Here is a 26,737-nt window from a genome sequence, read left to right as displayed (position 1 = left end):
CTGTTCAGGAGGTTATTTTTTTTATCTTTATTGATCATACATTATATATACATTCGACAATCATTATATACACACATGTAAAATAGAGATACACACATTTATATACAATAGTATTACAATTTGAAAATGTCCTTCAATATTACAAATTATACTTTTTATATATATCTTCTTTCAATATTGTCTCTCTTCCCCCTTTTTTAATTGATATATTTTTAATACTGTCTCTAATCAAATAAAACTTAATCATTCCTATTCAATTTCTTAAACAGTGATTTTAGTCAAAACAGTTATGCAAGATGAAAAATAGAGAGTTATGGTCCTTGTGATATTGAAAAATGTCAGGACACAAATAAATGTTAAAAAATCCGGTTTGCTGTCACTCTGACAACCTCTTGTTTTATCTTGTTTACCGTAATTTTATAATTTGTAAGAGAAGTATTGTATAATAGTTACACTATTCAAAATCTCTGCTCTCTAAGCATCATACACCTTTCTACAATAAAATTTAATAATAATGATGTTGGCAACTCACTAATAGTAAAGCAATGGTAATGTACATTTGAATTGTTGTTTGTTAGTTGTATTTCTGGATAATGAGGAATACAGAGTCACATACTATATAATATTAACAAATGGTACGTCCCAAAAGGTTGATACTTCTTGTAAAAACCCTGTTTTTGCCATTTTCATGATTCATGACCTCCTCTTTGATTCTCAGACTGGAAGGTATTGTGTTTTGTGTCATGTGCACAGTGTAGTGATTAGGGAGCAACTTTACCAACTTTCATATGAGGACTGTGTGCCAATCTCCACCAAAAATGTGTGCTTATCCCCACCAAAACTACCCTTTTTTTTTTGGGAACCCAAAATTTGATTGTTGAATTTTCACTTATGGATTTACAGAGTTAGTCCCCTTTTTCACATTTGTTTGTCATTCTAATGCTTAGAACACAGCTATAGCCCCAAGTATAACATATTTAATCAACTTAAGTATACTAGAAGGTGTTTTCTCAGAAAATCTTAAATTAGCTAAAATAAATCCAATAATTAAAAATGGTGATAAACACATGCCAGAAAACTACAGACCTATATCAATACTTCCTACTTTATCAAAAATATTTGAAAAACTTGTTGCAAAACATTTTTATCTTTATCTGTCAAAATATAAAGTATTACATGAGGCACAATCTGGATTCCGATCTAACCACTCATGTCAGACAGCCCTTACCAAATTAATTGACACCTGGCTTAAATGTATTGATGATGGCAATGTTGTAGGAACAATCTTTCTAGATCTAAAAAAAGCATTTGATCTGGTTAATCACTTCATTCTCTGCCATAAATTACATTTATACAAAGTCTCTGATCATTCAATAAAATGGTTTGAGTCGTACCTGTCTAACAGAAAACAAAAAGTGTACTCTGGTAATACAGCCTCAGATTCTAAATGTATCAAATATGGGGTTCCCCAAGGGTCCATTTTAGGTCCCCTTCAGTTTGTTTTATTCATAAATGACATGACTTTAGAAGCCACTCATACAGCCATTGATATGTATACTGATGATGCAACTCATACATATTGAACAAATAAGGAAGAGATAGAAACAAAATTAAATTACGATGCCAACACCATAAATAATTGGTGTTTGAACAATAGAATGGTTATAAATCCTTTAAAAACTACTTCTATGTTGATTGGAACAAATTAGAAACGGACTTTGCTAGGAAATGATTTGAATATATAAAAACAAGATAGCCCAATCACATCCATTGAAATACAGAAACTTTTGGGTGTATATATTGACAAAAATTTGGACTGGAAATTTCAAATTGACTATGTATGTAAAAACTTAAGTTCTCATATTGCACTGCTATATAGAATTAAGAAATTTTTGGATATTAGTAGCAGAAATCTGTTTGATAATGCTTATATTCTGCCCATATTTGATTTTTGTTGCTCAGTATGGGGAAATTGTTATGAAGATGGATATAAAAAAATTCTTAAAATGCAGAAAAGAGCTGCAAGGATTATACATGATGCACCAATACTAACACCTAGTATAAATTTATTTATAGAGCTAAAATGGTTAAATTTCAAATCTAGAATTTCATATCATAAACTTATTCTTGTTCATAAAATTCTTAACAATAAAGCACCTGATTACTTAAAGGAACTCTGTTGTCCAATTGTTAACCTACATAGTAGAAATCTAAGGTCATCTGCAAATAATAATTTAGCTGTTGTGTGTCCGAACACAAATTCAATGGAGAAATCTTTCGCATATAGCTCTTCAATACTTTGGAATAAACAACCAAATGAAATAAAATGTTGTGAAAATCTGGACACTTTTAAACAAAAATGTGTAGATTTCTTGACTGTAAATGATTTATAACAACTCACTCATATATTTTAATGATTTTGTATTTTATGTATATATATATGAATTAAATTTTCTCTTGTTCTACAGACAATGTATAGTTAGCATGAATATTGCATCTACATAATATGTCAAAATTGCAAGCTTTGTAATATTAGTACTGTTTGTTCTTAGTGAGCGCCTCAAGGTAGATTAGTGAATGCTAATTGAGTCACCCTCCTTAAATAAAGTCATTACTTACTTACTTACTTACAATCAGTGCCTACATACAAAGTATATATCTCCCAGTTGATACTATATTCCAGGGCTTATATTTCCTATCATGATTTCCTTGATAGAGGATTGTTGCTCACAAGAAAGCTATTAAACCAAGTAGTGAAGTTGAAATCATCCCATTCGTAAATATTTGGGACGCCATGACAAGTTGGTTGACCGTTATGGAATATCCGTTTCACTGATGATAGCGAATATTTTCCAAATGTCAAATGTCAACTACAATCCGGTCCCCCTTTTCACAAATGTGACCTACCGAATTGAACTTGTTACCATGTTTGTACTAACATGAGCAACACAAAGGGTGTCACATGTGGAGCAGGATTACCATTCGGGAGCACCTGACATCACCCCCAGTTTTTGGTGGGGTTCCTATTGCTCAGTCTTTAGTTTTTTATGTTGTGTTTTGTATACTTTTTGTTTGTCTATTGGTCTCTTTCTTTTTTAGCCTGGAGTTGTCATTTTATTTTCGACTTATAAGTTTGAATGTTCCTTTGGTATTTTGCCTCACATTTAAGATGTAACATGGCAAACTTATATTAATCTTTAAATGTTTATTTCATTGTTATTCTTTTTCATGCTACTTATGATCTTTAAATATATTATATATTTAAAGATTTTTTTAATTTTATTTCAGGCCATTGATGAAGAACCTAAGTTTGAACTGCAAGACATTTATAACAAAACCACAGATTTTTTATCATCATCTCAAATTATTTCCAAACTTTCAAATATTAAAACTGCAGGACAATAAATACTTATTTTCTTATTATGGCTTTGTTATAAAAGTGACTTTTCTCCATTATTTTTCCTATACTTGCACATCATGGAAATTACTAAATGTTTATAACAATTTTCCTTTTTCCTTTAAATGTAACAGATTTTAGAATTTGTAGCAAGACTTTAATATTATTTTATTTAATATTATTGAGTTATTACACACTCAAGTAGGACCTCAGTGGCCGAGTTGTCTATATTGTTCATCTACAGCAATCACTAGCTAGTCAACACAAGCTGGTGTTAGAAAGCACCTCAATTATAATGCCAGACTTTTTATTTCATTAAACCCCACTCTAGGAGTGCAGGCTATATTACAATCACCTTGTCCTACATTGACTGGAATACTGCTCAAGCTTGTGTAAGAGGGTACCTCAATTATAAATGAGTGCAGGCTATAAAGCTGGTGTTAGAGGACACCTCAATTATAATGCCAGAATTTTTGTTTCATTCAAACCAACTCTAGGAGTGCAGGCCATAAAGCTTGTGTTAGAGGGTACCTCAATTATAATGCCAGACTGTTTGTTTTATTATACCCCACTCTAGGAGTGCAGGCTATATTACAATCACCTTGTCCTACATTGACTGGAATACTGCTCAAGCTTGTGTAAGAGGGTACCTCAATTATAATGCCAGACATTTTGTTTTATTATACCCCACTCTAGGAGTGCAGGCTATATTACAATCACCTTGTCCTACATTGACTGGAATACTGCTCAAGCTTGTGTAAGAGGGTACCTCAATTATAATGCCAGACATTTTGTTTTATTATACCCCACTCTAGGAGTGCAGGCTATATTACAATCACCTTGTCCTACATTGACTGGAATACTGCTCAAGCTTGTGTTAGAGGGTACCTCAATTATAATGACAGACTTTTTGTTTCATTCAAACCAACTCTAGGAGTGCAGGCCATAAAGCTTGTGTTAGAGGGTACCTCAATTATAATGCCAGACTGTTTGTTTTATTATACCCCACTCTAGGAGTGCAGGCTATATTACAATCACCTTGTCCTACATTGACTGGAATACTGCTCAAGCTTGTGTAAGAGGGTACCTCAATTATAATGCCAGACATTTTGTTTTATTATACCCCACTCTAGGAGTGCAGGCTATATTACAATCACCTTGTCCTACATTGACTGGAATACTGCTCAAGCTTGTGTAAGAGGGTACCTCAATTATAATGCCAGACATTTTGTTTTATTATACCCCACTCTAGGAGTGCAGGCTATATTACAATCACCTTGTCCTACATTGACTGGAATACTGCTCAAGCTTGTGTTAGAGGGTACCTCAATTATAATGACAGACTTTTTGTTTCATTCAACCCCACTCTAGGAGTACAGGCTATAAAGCTGGTGTTAGAGGGGACCTCAATTATAATGACAGAATTTTTGTTTCATTCAAACCCACTCTAGGAGTACAGGCTATAAAGCTTGTGTTAGAGGGGACCTCAATTATAATGACAAACTTTTTGTTTCATTATACCCCACTCTAGGAGTACAGGCCATAAAGCTGGTGTTAGAGGGGACCTCAATTATAATGACAAACTTTTTGTTTCATTATACTCCACTCTAGGAGTACAGGCCATTAAGCTGGTGTTAGAGGGGACCTCAATTATAATGACAAACTTTTTGTTTCATTATACTCCACTCTAGGAGTACAGGCCATTAAGCTGGTGTTAGAGGGGACCTCAATTATAATGACAGACTTTTTGTTTCATTATACCCCACTCTAGGAGTACAGGCTATAAAGCTGGTGTTAGAGGGGACTTCAACTATATTGCCAGATATTTTGTTTCATTATCCCCCACTCTAGGAGTGCAGGGATATATTGTAATCACCTTATCCTCCATTGATTGGAATACACCTCAAGCTGGTGTTAGAGGGCAAGTGGGATAATACTGAACAACTTCTATTTATTTTGGGATGTATAAATACGCAGCCTCTGCTGTAGTCACTTTACCGTCGTCAAATTTGAAATTTGAGTATTAGACCATCTCAAATCTGTCAGTACTGTTCATTGGGAATGTATTTCTATGCAGTCTTTGTTTTAATATCTTAACTTTCGTCACCTGTGAAATTTTAGAAATGTACCAGTTCATATCGCACATTACTATTTTTGTTAGTAGCATATTTATGCATTCTCTGTTGTAATTACCTAACCTACGTCATTTTTGAAATTTTAGAATTGTACAAGCGTTGTTGTGTTTGGTTTTAATTGAATACACTTCAAGATTGTTATAGTCAAATCAGAATAGATTGATATGATTCATTTTACATCATAATCATACTGATGAAGGATATCTAGCTGTTATCCGAATTATTTATAGATAATTACATTTAATGTTTCCATTTTTTTGATAGTGGTGTTGTTTTGTACACTTTTTAGGCGTTTATATAATTTATTTATTGTGTACTTGTATCGTTACTCGTAAAGATCCAGCGCCCTCTTAAAAAAGATCGTTGACTAATATCTAGACGTTATATATATATATATAATATATATGTAGGACTCTAAAGTGCGATGGTACTCTAAAGTGCGATGGTCACGCTAAAGTACGATGGTCTACGCTAAAGTGCGATGGTGTCAGACGCTAAAGTGCGATGGTTGTTTTTTTTAAGTGCGATCAGATATCACGCTAAAGTGCGATGGTATGACACGCTAAAGTCCGATGGTGTAACGGGAATGTGGTTCAGGCAATGGTTTTCGTTTGTTGCTGAGTTCCTATTACATTTTCGTTTATTGTTTTATTTATATATCAAGCCGTAGTCTTTCTCTTTTGAATTGTTTTACACTGGTCATTTCATAACCCTATATAGCTTGTTATGCGGCATGGGCCAAGGCTTTACGTTGACGGCCGTATGATTATTAGTTGCATACATGAACGACATTTGGGGTTGGATTGATAGTTTATACTACATCTTCTTATTTTTATTTAAAGTACGATAGTTGTCCAAAAAGTGTAATGGTTAAACTGCAGTATAGCTAGTATATCCGAAATTTAGTAGAAGTCGTTTTTTAATAAAAACAATATGTTGTGTAAGACAATGCTCCACGTTAAAGGTCATACCTAAAGTTGCATACATCAATGACATTAGGTCGTGGATAGAGAGTTGTCGTATTGGCAATCATATTTTATAATGATACTACACATCTGTTCGTCAGGTTGCTGTCTAGTTGAAGTATATTCAATATTTAACAGAAATAACAAACCATATTGTAATTTTTTTTTATAGAATTATTCGATTAGAAAGTAACTGTTTTGATTAAAGCTCTTTTTACAATTTTACAAATTAAGTTAACCTCTTCCAGCAACGACCAAAATAGTTCCAGATTGTGATCATTTGTTTCTCTCTTCTTTCTTTTCTTGTGTAATAAAAATCCTTAATCTGGACAAACAATCTCGTCATAATGCTGTCGAACGTTGCTAACGTCGATACTTTTGGGGAAAAACGCACTTTAGCGTGTTCAAACCATCGCACTTTAGCGTAGGCCATCGCACTTTAGCGTGACCATCGCGTTTTAGCGTCCCCATCGCACTTTAGAGTCCTACATATATACAAGTTTAAATTGAAAACAACGTTCAAACCTATGATTGTGTTGGATAAAAACCGCAATTTTTTTTACATATGCATGCAAAACAAATTTCTTGGTAGAGGGGTCTAAATACAGCACAAACAACATTTTCCAAAAGACCAAAAAAGTGAAAAAGTATATTTTAACAAAACGCATTTTACTAGCAGGTCGAACAACTGATGTTCTTAAACCCTGCTAACTGCCATTGGCGATTGCCAAATAAATGGATCACAAGATGTAACAAAATGGATCTTTTTATTAATTTATAACCAAACAGAAAACAATAAACTTGCGGAAAAGATGGTATACCGCAAACATGAGGTGCAAAAATTTGTACACCATATCCAGATTTCGACAATTAATGTCTGTTCAGTAATAATAGGAATCGAAACGGTATTTAGAAGGCCATATAATTTACCTCAATTTAGGATAGATTGAATTTTGAAAGATTCGAAAAAGGATGAACGGATCATATAAACCAGAAGTCAAATATAATACAAGCCCAAACGAAAAAATATAAACAAGTCTAAATTGTAAACAACGTTCAAACCTATGATTGCGTTGGATAAAAACCGCAATTTTTATACATGTGCATGCAAAACAAATTTCTTGGTAGAGGGTCTAAATACAGCACAAACAACATTTTCCAAAAGACCAAAAATGTGAAAAAAAATATTTTAACAAAACGCATTTGACTAGCAGGTCGAACAACTGATGTTCTTAAACCCTGCTGACTGCCATGGGCGATTGCCAAATAAACGGATCACAAGATGTAACAAAGTGGATCTTTTTATTAATTTATTACCAAACAGAAAATATATATATATATACATCATTATGATACATAAGAACAATTTAAAGTATACACTAAAATCTCATGAAAACTCATACAAAATAACAACACAGTTAACAACAACAAACCATTCAATTTATAACCATGCACAACAAAACACAGATCCATGCATAATTAATAATATCAGACAGAACACAATTCAATACATAACATAACATAAAACACAATGCAATATATAACATCACACAAATCACAATTTAATAAAAACATCACTCAAAGCATAGTTCAATGCATAACATCACACAAAGCACACTTCACTTCATAACATCATACAAAGCACTATTCATTACTTAACAACACAAAAAGTACAATTCACTACATAACATCACACACAGCACAATTTAATACATGACATCACTCAAACCACAATTCACTACATAACATCACACACAGCACAATTCAATACATAACATTACTCAAACCACAATTCACTACATAACATAACACACAGCACAATTCACTACATAACATCACTCAAACCACAATTCACTACATAACATAAAACACAGCACAATTCAATACATAACATCATTCAAACCACAATTCACTACATAACATCACTCAAACCACAATCCACTACATAACATCATTCAAACCACAAGTCACTACATAACATCACTCAAACCACAATTCACTACATAACATTACACACAGCACAATTCAATACATAACATCATTCAAACCACAATTCACTACATAACATCACTCAAACCACAATCCACTACATAACATCATTCAAACCACAATTCACTACATAACATCACTCAAACCACAATTCACTACATAACATCATAGTAAGAGTTATGATTCATTTAGAAAACAATGCCTTTGTGCTTAAAAGAACGTCTAATGACACTATATATTTGTTTTAATTCATGCCTTTATTACCACATATATAAGATTTCTCTATATTTTTAATCATTTGTAGCAAAAATGCCAAAATGTTCCCTACGAAGAAAATCACTGTTAAGAAACAGAAATTGGAAGTTCAAAATTTCTCAATGCTAGAATTTAATTATCCATTTAAAACATATTTTATTTTTCTGGCCATTTCAAAAATGTATATCTAAGTTTCCACTTTATTTGTAAAAAAATTTTGCTTATTCTAAACATATTTTCCAATTTTCATTTGAATGTCAAAAACAGGGAATAACATTTCTTATATTTATTGTTTATATTAGCTTAACTAGTATTTATATATATAATTGGTTGCAGGTTCAAAGAAATTTATATCATTTGAATATTCAGTGTGTATGTTATCCAGAAGATAAATTGAATTTTGCCAAGTTTGTGCATTTGTAATCACAAATAAAACCTGAAGACTCATTATGTTTAAAACAAATACACTGAGGATGATCCAGTCTATCTTCTTCACTTATCAGTACTTTACTATCCTGTCCATCTTTTGATATTACTACTATTCTACCAGAGTAATAGTCTACTACAATAATGTTACCATAAGTATCTGTACAAAGTCCTCCTGGTCCTTTTAAATCCTGTGTATTTTGCCAGAACTGTTTACCTGATTCACCCACACAGCAAACTGCGTTACCATCAAAATTACTATAGATTACTCTGTCATTACAGTAAACAAGGTGCTCCAGGTCTGATTCACTCTCAATTTGTATTGACTTCAGAGTATTTCCTTCCAAGTCTATAATACGGATTTCACCATCATCATCATCTTCTTCATCATCACCATTATTACCAATCAAACCTACAGCCAGAGAATTATTGGAGAATGATAATCCCCAGCATTGTTTGTCTAATGTGATAAATTTGGTAACTTTTTCATTCTCCATATTGAAGATCTTAATGGCTATCTCAAAAGGATAAGTTATGGCAATAGTGTTCTGATTGATCTGTGTAACACCATAGGCTTTACCATGTATAGGTAATTGTTTCTGTAGTTTGCCATCAGAAGTAAGAAGGTTAACTCTCCTTTCCTGTTCCACTACTATAACTCGTCCATCCATCAGACAAATCATGTCACTAATCACCTTCTTCATGTTGATCTCTATCTTTGTCTCAATATTCATTGTCATGTTTCTTATGTTGGTTTGTTCTCGTGATTCTACTTGTGCTTCCCTCCTTACACTTGTATCTTTATTCAAGTCTACATATGTTTTAACACTTGTTACTTTTCCCAGGGATTCTAATGATTCTAATTTGCTTAGTATCTTTTCTATCTCAACATTTTGCCTCATTTTGATGTCAAATTCTTTTGCCCTGTCATCTTTTTCCAGATCTTCCACATATTGTTGACATTGGTGTATTTGTTGTTCAATCTGATGTAAACCTAGAAATGATTGAAGTTTTGAAGTGTGTGATATGACTGTTTGTAAGTGGTCTTGCATTTTATTTAAGTTTTTCTGTTTCCTTTCAATTTCACTGATTACTTCGGTTGCTTGTGATTTTTCTTGATTCCAGATGGTTTCTGCCTCATTGCATAACTTCTTTTCTAGGTTTGTTAAATGAATATTTATTTTCTTGCGAATTTTAACAATGAAATCTTGTATGCTTTCATATTCTCGTTCACCTCTAGTTATGTTTTTAGATTTGTTAGTAACCAATTTTTCCAGAAAATGTTTAATGGAGTTTATTTGCTTTTCCAGGGATTGTGTGGATTGGTCAATTTTTGTTTTTTCCACAACACTCGCTAAACTTTTTATTCCGGTACATTTTGAATGACTTATAGAAATACATTCATCACAGCAAGGCATTAAATGACTGGGACAGTACAAGTTAAGCTGTTGACCATGTTTGCCACATTCTGTTTTGATTGCTCGAATGGATGGTTTATAACTTTTGATATCAATGATCTTATGATCACGTGATGATTTAGATCTTTTGTGATGAACTGAACACGTTGAGCATAATCCTTCTTCACAGTTATAACACCAGATGTCAGCTTTAGTCTTTACTTTTCCTTCTTGACAAGGTGCACATGGCACAGGTTTACTGGATGCCATTACCTAAACATATACAATAAGTAAGTTATTTAACCTGCTTGACAAGGTCTTAATGGGTGGTGATTGGTAAAGAGAGAAATTGGCCATTATTAAGCTAGACAGAAAACAAACAACACAAAAAAACAGATGGTCAGCATCTTCCACCAACACAAAATTACTAATAAGACAAGAATTATAAAGACATCACTGGAAACAACCACTGACAAGGCTACTAACAGCAGGAACACAAAAAGACAGACAGGGTTAAATTACTCTTCAGTAAATGTCAGCTTGGCAAAAACACTTCTCTCATTCATAGTAAATATTAAAAAAAAAACACGAAAAGAGGTAAAACAATTTTGATAAACAGCTTTCCTAAGAGCGATGGTATATCCACCCTTATGGTGTATATTGAAATTGTTGCAAAAATGAAATGTAATATATAGGAGGCATTTTGGAAAGATGTTCTGAAATCATGGCAACTATACTCCAAGAAAAAGATGAAAATGTCAGTTGGGAATGCTTCTTGCAAGTCCGATGTGGCTTAACAATAACGTTAAGTTAGAAAACAAACATATTTTGAAAGAGGAATAGTCTGGATAAGGTATAATATTTGTAAATTGTTTGTAGATGTAGATGGATCGGGGTTTTTTTTGCTTTTTTTTTGTAATTTCGAGGATATATCAGAATGTGAATTTTATGTGATATGATAATATGTATCTGCTGTAAAACAAGCATCAAAATTATTTGTGGGGGGACTACAAATAAGAACTACCTTTTATTCCATCTGTGTTTAAAAAATAAAAACAACACGTTATAAATTTTAGGCATCTGAAGTGCTTGTCTAGATATATCTTCGTCAGGAACGCTCAAAGTAAAATATTTGAAAGCCAAAGATGTATAAGAAGCGAAACAGTTGAAGAACTAACTTGGATTGAGAGTTGTCTCATTGGCAGTCATACCACATCTTCCTATATCTTTTGTAAAAAAATCAAAAGGATCTAAAGATATTTATAGTGTTTTGATAAAAATTGAATGTTCCAATTAGTCAGTTAAGATAGACTAAATAATTGTTGTTTTGATGAATATGCTTGGATAAAAACTTATAAACTGTCATTAATTGTCACAAAAAAATACAAGCTACAGTGGCTGTAGTATATAGATTCAACAATCTTAGCTACAAACAAATTTCTTCATAAAAGTAATCTGTATGATAATTCAAATTGTATGTTTTGTATTAGAGAAATAGAACTCTAGAACATGTACTTTGGGATTGTGAACATAAACAGACATTATCAGAAAATATTTAAAATTGGTTTCCTACCAATGGAATTATTGTACAATTTACAAAAGGAATTTTTTTGTTTGGTAATATTGCAAAGATTTTTCAAAGAAATGCTGAACATACTCTTCTTTTTTAATTATAAAACATATAAATTAGAAGATGTGGTATGAGTGCCAATGAGACAACTCTCCATCTATGTCACAATGTATAAAAAGTAATCAATTATAGGTCAAAGTAAGGCCTTTAACACGGAGTCTTGGCACACACCGAACAGCAAGCTATTCAGTGCATCAAAATGACTAGTGAAAAACGATTCGAACAGGACAACCAACGGTCTAATCTATATAAAAAACGAGAAACGAGAAACACAACTATGAACCACACCAACAAACGACAATTTCTGAACAACAGGCTCCTGACCCAGGACAGGTGCATACAAATGCAGCGAGTTTAAACGTTTTAACGCACCAACCTCCACCCTATCCTGAAACAGTAGTGTAACATTACAACATAAAAAGACACACAATAAAATATCAATTGAAATGGCTTAACTCGATCAAAAAGACATATAAACGAAAACAAGTAAATATACACTGAACGATTAACACAATATAAATACAATATTAATGAAAAATCAGTTTTAAAAAATACTATCAATATCATAGTTAAAGAGAAGATGAAATATTTGTATAAAATTGATAAATACATTGCTATAAAAAAAATAAAAGTGACGTAAACGACGAAGAAAACTTTATAAGTGATATGCTTAAACAATTTAAAATAACATACATGAACAGTTTTTGACGAAGTTAAATGATTATCTTACTTTTATCTATGAACATTGGAATTCGACTAATTTTTATCATCGTTTATTAATGTTTTTGTGTTTTGATGACATTCAGTTTCACATTCGTGAATTTATAATGAATATGGCATTGAGCAACCTTGGAGGGACATTAGTTGTTGAAATGGGCTTATTGGTATCGTTTATAATATTAAGCTTTCATCAATTAGTCTTTGAATTCCTATTGGAGTTACTGGCCTTAAATGACGATTTTTACAATTTCTTTTACATATTTGTCTTTTATATTAAAAAATTAAACAGCAAAATCCTAATCAAGCTTAGATTTAAAAAATAATTCAATATGGCTGAAATAGTCAGTCATCTAATGAAAGTTATTACCCTTAAATTGTCATGAATTAGAAGTTCCTTCATAGTATAAGTTCCAAGAGGAAGAAATATTCTGTAATATTATTTCCACTGGAGCAAATATTACAATATTTATTCCTGACAGAATGAAGGGTATAGAATATGTGTTCCAACATGAAAATATATTATGGTTTTGTTCATAACAAAGTTTCCAGGTGAAATTCTGTTAGGTGGAACAAATATACGTAGATAAAATGACCAATTTTTTCCAGGTTTGCCTATTATCTGAAAAACCATAATAGATTGAGAAAAACTTCAAATATCAAAAGTGATTAGCATAATAAATCAATATAAATCATGATGTCGAATAAGTCAGGTGTTTTCTTATAAGAGTAACTACCCTTAAATAAACCTTTTTTTCTCGCTTTCACCTATTATTTTGAAAACTATAATAATTTTTTCTCATTTTGTGCTGTAACAACACTGTCCATGGTTAGGGGAGGGTTGGGAGCTTGGAAACATGTTTAACCTTACCACATTCTGTATGTGCCTGTCCTAAGGCAGGAGCCTGTAATTCAGTGGATGTCATTGGAAGCTGTCTGTTATATTTGTTTTTCATATATTGTTTTGTCATTAATCATGCCATTTTTTTCTAGCCGTACGGTAACCTATATATAGTTTCTTACATCCACGTAATTTGGACTTTGTTTGATAGTTGTCTCGTTGGCAACCATACAAAATCTCTTTATTTTATTTCCAATAAAATCTTAGTTTTGAAGTTGTTGAAAAAAATTGGATTTTATAATTTTTTCATAGTTTGAATGACTTCCAGAACCATGTTTTTATAGGTCACATTGACATCCAATTTGGCCCAGATGTATATTTTTCTTTTTATAATTATATATAAACTCTGATTATTTTCAGTTCATAAAACTGTGTCTATGTGAATAACCATACTTGTGAAGAAATACATACAAGTTGCAGAAAGTAGCACATAGTGCATGTTTTATCTGCTCAATTTATAGTTATGGACAAAGGGAGTTAACTCAATTCAAAATATTGAACAAATGAGTGTTTGGTTATATATTTTTGCTGAATACAATGCAATTTTTAGTTCACAATGCACAATTGTAGTTGTCTGAACATGCATGAAATATTTGCCAGTGGACATAAAACAATTTAACAACAATCAATCAATGACAATTAAAGTATTCTTTTCCCACATGTTACAGTGCTCATTAGCACTTTGGTTGCTCTGTAGTGTATACAGAAAAACGTCAGCATACAATACAAATTAAACATTTATAGAATATTTAAGTTTCTTATAGTCAAATTGCAGAAGTACTTTATTTTGTTTAACCATTTACCTGTTGATGTTATTGTGACAAAAGTCAAATTAGTTGTGTGTATGGCAACTAAAATTTCCTTCACTGTTTCTTCAAATTTAGACCAAACAAGGAAGTTATTTAAGACATGTTTATACCTGATTCAGGTGACAGAAATATACCTGACCCAGATAATCTGTAAAATACCTATCTGATCTTTGTTAGCGGGGTTTAATTTTATTGTTTGAGTACATCTGTATTTATTTACTCTGTTCCTGGTATAGACATTATCATTTTCAATCTTTAGGAGAAATAATTCCATGCAAAAACATTTGTTTCTGTTTATTATTTCAAAATATCAATTCAATGATTCTTGCTGTTAAAAGAATTAATATCAACATGTCTTGGATGAATTGAAAAACCAGTGCTGATGAACTATTTGTACAGGAAATATGTCCCTTTTAAATCTTTTACATTGTATGCACTTTTATATAAGCCTAAATTTCTTGTTGTATTTTTTATGAAATTTAAATCGTGGAGTTCTTCCCCCATGAACAAGAAATAGTATGGAAAATTGCATTGTAGGTTATCTCACAACCAAAATGAATTAAAAACTTTTAAAAAAAATAGATATACATCAATTGGAGTTACTGCCATTGGACATATAATATGTGCAATGATGGGGAACATTTAAACGCTGTTATATTTATTTTAATACAAAAGAGAAACTGACATAAAGGGTGAAATTTGCAGCCTACACAATTAGATATAATACGTCTTTACATCTAAGTACCTAGTAACAATATACATGTATGTGACATCAAAGAATTAGAGGAAATAAATAATTTGGAAGAATTTAATTTTCAGAAGTGCATACAAAATGCGAAGATATTTTTGTTTTCAAGAGTACATATACTAATGCAAGAACACCTTTTACAATCTAAACTATATATCTTCCAGTTTGAGCAAAATTTGTTTCGTTATTATTATCAAAAAATTATTAATTTTATTATTTAGATTAATGAAGAATTAAATAAGTGATATAATTTTTATTTTTAGACACATGAAGAATTGGTGACAGATTTAATATCAAAGTTGGGGAATAATTTATCGTAGAAAAAATTACCAGTCAGATTATATCAGTTAATCATACATGTTATTGTTGCTTTATTAGTCCCCTACCGACTTCGATGGGGACTTTAGGTTTACACTCTGTCCGTCTGTCTGTCTGTCTGTCTGTCCATCCGTCAGTCCGTCAAATTAGTTTTTCCCCTTTCTTTCTTCGTGCTTGAAGATATTGATTTGATATTTGGTATATTGTTTAATCAAGGCCAGTTACAGATCAAGTTTGAATTTTGTTCTTGTCTGATGATTTTATGCAGAGTTATGGTCCTTGGACTTGTAAAATTCGCGCAAATAATCAGTTTTTCACACTTTTTTCATCATGTTTAAAGAATTAGATTTTATATTTGCTATATAGTTTAACCATGACAAGTTATAGATCAAGTTTGAATTTTGTTCCGATCTGATGTTTTTTTGCAAAGTTATTGTCCTTAGACTTCGAAAATTCGAGTAATCAGTTTTCTGCACTTTTATTCGTCATACTTAAAGATATTGATTTGATATTTGCTATATAGTTTTACCATGACACGTTACAGATCAAGTATGAATTTTGTTCGTTTTGGATGATTTTTTTACAGTGTTATGGTCCTCAGACTTAAAAAACTCAGACAAAAAATCCGTTTTCCACACTTTTTCTTGTCATGCTTGAAGATATTGATTTGATATTTGTAATATAATTTACACCATGACAAGTGATAGATCAAGTTAGCGTTATGTTCCAGTACAATGATTTTTTAACCGGTAGGGAACTATGTATTGCCATGATTTGATGGCCAGGTAAATAGGTGTGATTCTATGAGCTTGAAGTGAATTTAGACTTGGCTCATATGGCTTTTCTGAACACAATAATATTAGCCATAAGCAATATCATCACAAGACTTGATTCTATAACAGCCTTTGGATGAAAAGGACCCTTTCTAATTTTGGGGTCATTGAGTAATCTACAGGTGATGTTGCTTGATTGTCTGTTGTTTGTGTTAGGCTGAAACCACAGAACTTTGTATGAATGTTCCATCGTATGTCAAGTTTATAAACTGTATTCAAGGTTTTTAATTTGTCAACCCCCCCCCGCTGAAAGTAGAACATAGTGGTGAAAATTCAGTTTCAGCTATTAAAAGGACAAGAATGTCAACATTGGATGTGAAATAGGGGTAAACCATTTGGTTGACTGATTCGATCTACAAAAACTCATTCTTAAACAGGTAAAAACGATTATTAACATATTCTATTAACCTATAAGATGAAATCAAACAGACCTAGAAAATCTAATTGCACAAATCACTATCTATTTATATCTATGTTTATGTTTATATCAGGTTAAATAACCGTTGGAGGTCTTCGGAAGGTCACCTCGATGGTTAATTAGATGGCGTCTCGACTAAAATACACACGACATGATGATACATACTATAAAGTTTAAGCATCGTAAATTGTTTATTTTAAACCTTTTTTAATTTGGAAATATGTTTTAGTATGTTATAAGTCGAATATGAGAATTTGAGTCAAATTGGTGAACATGAATTTGACAGCTAATGTCCTTTTAAGGAAGATATTAAACCGAATTTCATTTGACTTTGGTTTTATGTAGACTATTTTATTAAAGTCATGATGTATAATCTACTCTTAACAGATATCCAGAAAATTTAGAGATGAAACTAAAATGATGTCTTGTTGAAGTTTGATCAGCCATTGTAACAATTAAGTACGTGTAAATTTTAGATAAAAAGTATTTACATGAATAAGATGTAAGAATTATCTATCTTGTGTGTAGGTTTGTGTATCTATATGTTCTACCCCGTGTATGGTCTATTTTTAAATTTGTATACCTTTGACACAACAGAGGAGAATGACAAAAAAATATATGAAGAAGTTTATGAAAATATTTTCAACAGGCTTGGACTACAATTAAAAAAAAGTAAATATCATTACAGAGCCATTAACTGTAAAAATGGGCACCTTTGTCATAAAAGGCAAAACGCCAAAAAAATGGTAAAAATCTTCAGTATGCTTTTTTTGTAGTAATTGGTGCAACAGGTAATATTGGCGGGAAACTTTCCCATGAATTTCTCCTACAATCAGACATTGGAGAAGATACTATTATAGTCTGTAATAGGTAAGTGTATGTTGGAGAAGATGATATCATAGTCTGTAATAGGTAAGTGTATGTTGGAGAAGATACTATTATAGTCTGTAATAGGTAAGTGTATGTTGGAGAAGATACTATTATAGTCTGTAATAGGTAAGTGAATGTTGGAGAAGATACTATCATAGTCTGTAATATGTAAGTGTATGTTGGAGAAGATACTGTAATAGTCTGTAATAGGTAAGTGTATGTTGGAGAAGATACTATTATAGTCTGTAATAGGTAAGTGTATTTTGGTTGATTGAAAATAAAGGCGAGGTTATTCTGTAATAGGAATGGGGTTATTTACAAATTGAGAAGGGAACACCTGTATCAAAGTCATTTTAGTTTCAATTAGAATTAGTGTCCCCAAAGATGCCACTGTGGATTCACACAACCAAATGGACGTGACAGTCAAATCCCTCAAGTGTATTTGTGTATTCAGACTTCTACATGTGTATTTGTGTGTCCAGACTTCTACATGTGTAGTTGTGTGTTCAGAATTCTACGTGTGTATTTGTGTGTCCAGACTTCTACACATGTATTGGTTTTCACAGGTTCACTATCTTTTTTGAAAATACTTATTATTAAAGCAACATCTCCTTTACTGAATAAAACGCTGAGTCATGGAAATTCTTTTTGTTTTGATTGCATGAAAAACATAAATGCTGGAATCAGATTTGCAAATTATTAAATAGCTTCTTCCGTTCTAAAGATTCTTTGCCAAACTTTCAGACTTTAAATTCATGTATTGTAAAAGTGGGTTCTTTTTCAGTTTTTCTTGAATATTTATACTTTTAAGATAGATATATTAACCTTTTTTTATAGCTGTCAGTATGGAAATAATATTGAAGTTGAAGTTTTGTAACTTTTCTTTGGTTTTTCTTACATATTACGAGAAAGTTTAAGTACACTTCAATGACACAAAATATCTGAGATTTTTAGTAGAAATCATAATAAATACAAGCTTCACAATAGCTGATTTATAAATTCAATAAAGGGTAACCACTAATCAATCAGGATAGCTATCATTGATAAAAATATAACATTAGGATTTAATGCAAATAATTCTCAAGTATTTGGAAAATGGGGTCCAAAATTTTAGAATGATAAGATCAACCTATTTTACATTTCTTTCAAAATTAGTAGACTTCTTAAAGGAATTATTGTCCTTTAATGATTTTTCTAGCTCACCTGGCCCATCGTCGTCGTCGTTAACTTTTACAAAAATCTTGTCCTCAGAAACGACTGTGTCAAATTTAACCAAACTTGGCTACAATCATCATTGGGGTATCTAGTTTGAAAATTGTGTCCGACGACCCGGCCCGCCAACCAACATGGCCACCATTGCTAAAAATAGAACATAGGGGTAAAATGCAGTTTTTGGCTTATATTACTGAAACTAAAGCATTTAGAGTAAATCTGACATAGGGGTTAAAATGTTCATCAGGTTGAGATCTATCTGCCCTGAAATTTTCAGACGAATCGAACCTGTTGTTGGGTTGCTGCCCCTGAGTTAGTGATTTTAAGGAAATTTTGCAGTTTTTGATTATTATCTTGAATATTATTATAGACAGAGATAAACTGTAAACAGCAATAACGTTCAGCAAAATAAGATCTACAAATGAGTCAAATGATCAAAATTGTCAATTGACCCCTTAAGGAGTTATTGTCCTTTATAGTCAATTTTTTAAAAAATTTCGTAAATTTTTGTAATATTTTACAAAAATCTTTTCCTCTGAAACTACATAGACAAATTAAACCAAACTTGGCCACAATCATCATTAGGGTATCTAGTTGAAAAAATGTGTCCGATGACCCCGCATGCCAACCAACATGGCTGACATGGCTAAAAATAGAACATAGGGGTAAAATGCAGTTTTTGGCTTATATCTCTGAAACTAAAGCATTAAGAGCAAATACGACATGGGGGTAAAAATGTTCATCCGGTTTAGATCTATATGCCCTGAAATTTTCAGACGAATCAGACAACCCGTTTTTGGGTTGCTGCCCCTGAATTAGTGATTTTAAGGAAATTTTGCAGTTTTTGGTTATTATCTTGAATATTATTATAGATAGAGATACACTATAAACAGCAATTATGTTCAGCAAGGTAAAATCTACAAATAAGTCAAATGACCAAAATTGTCAATTGGCCTCTTGAGGAGTTATAACCTTTATAGTAAATTTTTAAAAATTTTTCGTAAACTTTTGTAATCTTTTACTATATTCTTCTCATCTGAAACTACTTTGCCAAATTTAATCACACTTGGCAACAATCATCATTGGGTATCTAGTTTTAAAAATATGTCTGATGACCTCGCCTGCCAACCGAGATGGCCAACATGGCTAAAAATAGAACAAAGGGGGTAAAATGCAAGTTTTGTCTATTATTTTGAAAACCATTATAAAGAAAGAAAATCTGACGAGAGCAAAAATGTTCAGGATGTTGAGCTCTAACAATTGTCCAACATGTCAAAACTGTCAGATGACTTCTTATGGGATTTATTGCCCTTATATGACAAATTTTACCATTTTTTTTTTCATTTTTGCTTACTATCTTGAAAACTATAATAGATACAGAGGTGAAGATGATCAGCAAGACAAGTTCTACAAATAGGTCAACATGGTCGAAATCGTCAATCGACTCCTTATTTAGAGTTATTGCCCTTTGATGATGATTTTGACAAATTATTTGCGTTTTTTGACTTATATCTTAAAACTATAATAGACAGATAGAAACTTAGCTAGCCAAAGATGATCAGAAAAACAAAATCTACAATGGAGACAATATGAAGGACGACTCCTTATTGGAGTTATTGCCCTTTAAAGACGATTTTCACTTGTTTTTTGCGTTTTGTCATATATGATAGGAAATTATAATACATAAAAATACACTTTAAATCACAAAAATGATCAGCAAGTCAAGATCTACATACAAGTCAAATTTTGCCGATATAGTTAAGTGACTCTTTATAGGAGTGATTGCCCTTAAATGAGGATTTTGTTTATCCTCTTTTGTGTTTTGAGCAAAAACTAAAGAAAATAGAGAGAACTTAAACAGGCTAAATGATCAGCAATACAAGATCAACAAAATAAATTTTTGTCATGAATTCTATTCTTGTCTTCAATGTTAAAGAGTGTCCTTTTTTGAATATGCACATAGACCAAGGTGAGCGACGCAGGCTCTTTAGAGCCTCTAGTTTTTCCCCCTCATAAAAATAAAGTGTCTTATTTTTTTACTTAAAAATATATAATACATTGAGAGGAACTGTAAACCTAAATTGTGATCAGCAATATAACATTAAAAAAATGTCAATAAACTAAACCATCAATTGACTCCCGATAAGATTTTTTGTTAATAACTATTGATTATTGACTAATTTTATTAGTTTTTCCTATTTGAAAACTATCATAGACAGTTGGAAGTTGCAAAATTGGTTAGTAATACTGTTCTACTAAAATCATAATTTAACTTAAACAGTCATTTATAAGGAACTAATGCCATTAAACAGTCACTTGTCAGGAACTAATGCCATTAAACAGTCACTTATCAGGAACTAATGCCCTTAAATTAAATGACATTTTTTATCCAATTTTAGCATGCTGCATTTCTATATAGACAGGTGCTATTTAAGAAAAAAAATGATAATTAAGACAAGAATACAAATGAGTCAAATGACTTAAACTGTAGACAGCAATATTCGTCAAATAAAGCAAGTTGAGATGTACTGGTTATCTCATTGATAGTCAATATTGTAATTACTGCTTTGTAGTGGGTTATTTGATTTGAGGAGGGACATGGACATGAAACTTTTTTAATATGTTAAAATACACAAAATTGAATAATTTGATGCTGGCACTAAAGGAATAAAAATACTTTGATTTTACTCAACTGCACTTGAAAAGCTTGTATTTGAAAAGAGATAATTTGATACTGGAAAAAAAATTTGAACAAATAAAAACATGAAAATAAAAAAACAAAGCTGCATATATTTGCAGGTGAGTGATTCAAGCTTCTTTTTGTCTTTGTTTAAATTACTGCCATTTATAATTTTACATTATAATAAGAGTGAGATATCTGTTTTCTATACGACCGCAAACGTTTGTAATGTAATTGCGATGTCTACGTCGTCTGAAGACATTTTGGTTCGCAGACAATAACTTGAGTATTAGTGTATGGATCTTTATTAAATTTTAGCACAAGGTTCAATACCTCCAAAGGAAGGTTGGGTTTGTTTTTTGGGGTCATGGCCAAAACTGCTTAGGAATTAGGGGCAGAAAAGGGGCCAAAAAACTAGGATTTTCTGGTTTCCAGACAATAACTTGAGTATAAGTCTATGGATTGCTACTTATTTATGCCACAAAAAAAATTATACCATAAAAGGAAGGTTAGAATTGATTTTGTTAGGCGTTATGACTCTATCGGTTGGGGGAAAAGGGACCAAAAACAATACTTTTGTAATACTTTGTCTAAATTATTTATATCTTGACCAATTTCAATGAGGTTTAATTCAAAGTCTGGAATTCTTGGTTTTTTTTTAATACGCTGAATCTAAGCATATAATTAGATATTTGATTCTGTGCACAGTTTTCAAGTTGGTCCAAATTGGGGTACAAAATTAAACTTTGTTTGATTTTAAAAAAAAATATAAGGGGTTATTTGATTTGCTGAATCTAACCGTGTATTTAGATTTTGGATTTTGGGTTCCGTTATCAAATTGGTCCACATTGAGGTCCAAAGGGTGCAAGATTAAATTTTGTTTGGTTTCTTCAAAAATTGAATTCTTGTGGTTCTTTGATATGCTGATACCAACCATGTATTTAGAATTTGGATATTAGACCATAATTGGTGAATGTTCAATTTTAAATTATTTCGGTACTAAGACAACATTCATTCTGTGTCAGAAACTATGCTATGTCAAATATATAATCACTATTCAAAATCAGAGCTGTATTGCACAATTAATAGAAATTGTAAGTTGTATCATAGTTAAAAATAGATATACCATCAAACCTAATTTTAGAGAAGTTATATACAATTTAGTTTGAAATTAGATGTTCATTATTAGATATTTTGAAAAAATTTAAGGTAAGTTTGTATTAATGATATTTTGAATTGTTTTTTTGTTTTTTTCATTTTTTTTTACAAATACTTTTCTTATACTTTGTGTAAATTGCTTATTTCTTGACCAATTTCAATGAGGTTTAATTCAAAGTCTTGAATTCATGTGGTTCTTTAATATGCCGTATCTAACAGTGTATTTAGATTTAAGATTTTGGTCCCTGTATTTGAATTTGTCCAAGGGTGCAAACTTTGTTTGATTTAAAAAAAATGAATTCTTGGGGTTCTTTGTACCGTGTATTTAGATTTTTGATTTTGGGACAGGTTTTCAAATTGGTCCACATAGTCCAAAATTAAACTTACTTTGATTTTATCAAAATATGAATTCAAGGGGTTCTTTTATATATTGAATCTAAACATGTATTTAGGTTTTTGGTTTTAGTCCAAGTTTTTAAGTTGGTCTAAACGGGGGTCCAAAATTAAAGTTTGTTTGATTTTAACAAAAATTGAATAGATAGGGTTCTTTGATATGCTGAATCTAAGCGTGTATTTAGATTTTGGATATTGGATTATAATAGGTAAAGGTCTAATTTCAAACTTTTCAGCTCTTTGACCATATTCTTTCTTTGTTAAAAACCTATGCTGTGTCAAATATTTAATCACAATCCAAATCCAGAGCTGTATCAACCTGGAATGTAGTGTCCATTCTTGCCCAGACTGTTCATGAATTGACATCTGCGGTCATATCAAGCTGCGCCCAGCATTTTATTGTGTTTGTGACAAACATCGGTTTTTAAATGTGGACTATTTAGTTGAAGCATAGAGTGGAGATATGTCTGGGAAAATTAAAAATGATACGGCATTCTAATAACAGTCATACACCATATACTAATATCATACAAACATATTAATTGAATCCATATCTGGGACTAAACTGACAACAAAAATTATCTGGCCGTTAGTGATATGTGACATGGATGTGTAGAAAAATACAAACCTTAGTTATTATTTATCATCAGTTTAAATATTGAAAGTTGTTATGAATCCTTAAAAATTACTTTTATTTATTCAAGTTGGACATTCATTTTTACTGGGCATAAAGTAAAATGTGAGGAATAGATCTGTGAAAATAAGTATTGTGACAAAATGTGAGGAATGGATCTGTGAAAATAAGTTTTGTGACAAAATGTGAGGAATAGATCTGTGAAAATAAGTTAGTATGTAAAATGTGAAGAATAGATCTGTGAAAATATGTTTTGTGACAAAATGTGAGGAATAGATCTGTGAAAATAAGTTTTGTGACAAAACGTGAGGAATAGATCTGTGAAAATAAGTTAGTATGTAAAATGTGAAGAATAGATCCGTGAGAATAAGTTTTATGACCAAATGTGAGGAATAGATCTGTGAAAATAAGTTTTGTGACAAAATGTGAGGAATAGATCTGTGAAAATAAGTTTTGTAACAAAATGGAAGATTTATCTATGAAAATGAGATTAGTGTATACCAGTAGTATGAAAGATATATAGATTTGCACTTTTTTCTTCAAGCTGTTAGTCTGTTTTGAGAAACTAATGGATGGATACTCTAAACCATGTAATTTGATGAACAGGTGAACAGGAAAATTTTAAGTTAATTTGATGCACATAATGCATACATGCCAAAATATATTGTTCATTATAAGCACTTGACACCTCATGTATAAAATGTTGTAGATGTGTTTACAGGAACAGGTGAATTGATTAATATGAAAATAAGGAGACGTCCTATGATTTCCAATGAAACAACTATCACCAAAAGGATGTGAATTTAAGCATCTTAAGTTCACTGTATGGCCTTCAACAATGAGCAAAACCCTTACCATGTAGTAAGCTGCAAAAGTCCCCAACATTTATGATTTATGATTTATTTCGAAACAATGAACGAAAGCAACAAATATCACAGAGAGCAACCAAAGAAAACGACAGTATTACAGAATCCTGACTTTTGATATGTGCATTCAAAATGTGACAAAGTGAACTCGGTGAAGCATGTTAGCGAGTGATCAACCTGGCACAGTGACGTCACAGCTTAACATAGAAATAAACTGTAATTAAATGGCTTAACTCATCAGACTGCACTAAGCACAAAACAACTAACATAAAAAAAAGACAAAATGTACTAAAATAAGAGTAGTATCAGATGAATTGTTTTTTTAGAGTATTACACAGAAATGATGTTATGGTTTTACCGTTACTAGAATAATACAGGCTGGTATTAAAGTATTATCAGATAGATTAATTAAGTATTGTTGTTTTTAGAGTAACACAGATGGGATGTTATGGTTTAGGAGTTACCAGAATACTACAGGCTGGTATAGAAGTATTATCAGATAAATTAATTAAGTAGTGTTGTTTTTAAGGTAACACAGATGGGATGTTATGGTTTAGGAGTTACCAAAATACTACAGGCTGGTATAGAAGTATTATCAGATAAATTAATTAAGTATTGTTTTTTAGAGTTACACAGATGGGATGTTATGGTTTAGGAGATACCAGAATACTACAGGCTGGTAAAGGTTGCACTTTGTAAATACAGCTGTTTCACAAACCACGCCTCTTTTGTGTAGATATATAATATTCATAGATATTTTGTTTTGTTTACATACTGGTTCTCAGATATAATCTCTATACTTCATCTCATAGATACATAACTTGGGAATGTTACCAGTATAAATACACATGAATAGCGGCTAAATTGAATTCTGAGGAAGACCCAAAGTGAAGGGAGGGGTAGCACAGAATTTTAGTATATGTTTATACTCTTAGAAGTTCGGGGCATATAAATGTTGAAAATATGCCGCACAGCCCTATGTTTTGACCTAAGTAATAGTAGTGCATATGAACTTTTCATTCTAGGATATAATTTTTTACGAAACTTCATAGTGAAAATGGCACAGTTTTATCCGTAAAAGGAGTTCCTATGGGAAATTGCATTGTCTATATTTACAGAAGTACAACCTATATTGGGTGAAAACAGAGAACATGTAGAATTTCACCAAATCTGGTTTATCTTCAGAGATTTTAATGAAGTTAACTAAAATATAACGTTTGATAAATATTTCATGAAAATTGAAAAAAATCCTGGTTCTTCACTATGATGACTTAGCATAAATTCACAGTTCATAGTATGCATAGTTTACCTAAAGCCCTGTATTCAAAGTTAATTTATAATATATGCATATTTGTAATTTAAATTATTAAAAAGTGCTTATATTTACTCTTTGCACTCATTGAAACCCATAGATCCTTGATGAATACTGTTGTTGGGGTGTTTCTGTCCTGTCGAAAACCCAAAAGTAAGCAGTAACACCTGAATGTGCTTTCTTGTGACTGCGGCATAAAAAAATTACAAGCTTGAGATACAAAAATACCTCAATAAAACTAACAATAGTGTTTTCTATCCTAAAAATGTACTAAATATTCCATATTCACAGAACCAGCAGAATTATTTAGCAAATGTGACGCCCCAGTGGCAAAAAACAGAGAAAAATTCCTAACCCCTGGGTCATAAAACAGATAATTTAACCTGTAAAGGCTGTGATTTTATTATTATAAAGCTCCTTTGTATTAAAAACAATAACTGTGCTTTCAAGTTATGCAAAAAAACAGATTTTAGCAGTCAGCTCTACAAAAATTTTAGTGAATTCATATATCAGACTGGTAACTTCATATATACAACTTTTGCAAATATGGCTTTGTTTCAATACTTCTAGTTCATATATTGGCCAAATTATGTTAGATATATTGTAAGAGATGATTATATTGTGATAAGATTTCTAAACTCACCATTTGAGGCAGAAATTGTGAACTTTTATAG

At 31.5% G+C, this 26,737-nt stretch overlaps 2 protein-coding genes across 7 annotated transcripts in view; one reads left to right on the top strand and one right to left on the bottom strand.

Annotated features, from left to right (window-relative positions):
* The window catches only part of LOC127737230 (nuclease SbcCD subunit C-like), a 36,951-nt gene extending 22,237 nt beyond the window's left edge, over nucleotides 1-14,714 (bottom strand). Inside the window, exons 1-2 of one of the 2 annotated variants that reach the window (XM_052247768.1) lie at nucleotides 14,616-14,714; nucleotides 7,783-10,837 (exon numbers count right to left, since the gene is read on the bottom strand). In XM_052247768.1, coding sequence (XP_052103728.1) covers nucleotides 9,119-10,834 — 1,716 coding nt within the window. In that variant the 5' untranslated portion in view covers nucleotides 10,835-10,837; nucleotides 14,616-14,714 and the 3' untranslated portion in view covers nucleotides 7,783-9,118. Of the gene's footprint in view, nucleotides 1-7,782; nucleotides 10,838-14,615 lie in introns of those variants that run through there. The other variant, XM_052247784.1, reaches the window with a different exon arrangement.
* The window catches only part of LOC127737255 (probable proline--tRNA ligase, mitochondrial), an 80,276-nt gene that overhangs the window by 36,979 nt on the left and 16,560 nt on the right, over nucleotides 1-26,737 (top strand). For 3 of the 5 annotated variants that reach the window (XM_052247822.1, XM_052247814.1, XM_052247805.1), the window contains exon 14: nucleotides 3,289-3,420. The exons of the other annotated variants lie outside the window; for them this stretch is intronic. In XM_052247822.1, the coding sequence (XP_052103782.1) occupies nucleotides 3,289-3,405 (117 nt within the window). In that variant the 3' untranslated portion in view covers nucleotides 3,406-3,420. Of the gene's footprint in view, nucleotides 1-3,288; nucleotides 3,421-26,737 lie in introns of those variants that run through there. 5 annotated transcript variants of the gene reach the window in all.

This window comes from Mytilus californianus, unplaced genomic scaffold (genome assembly GCF_021869535.1).
Source record: "Mytilus californianus isolate M0D057914Y unplaced genomic scaffold, xbMytCali1.0.p SCAF_1, whole genome shotgun sequence".
NCBI lineage: Eukaryota > Metazoa > Mollusca > Bivalvia > Mytilida > Mytilidae > Mytilus > Mytilus californianus.
This window is presented reverse-complemented; position numbering and strand designations above follow the sequence as displayed.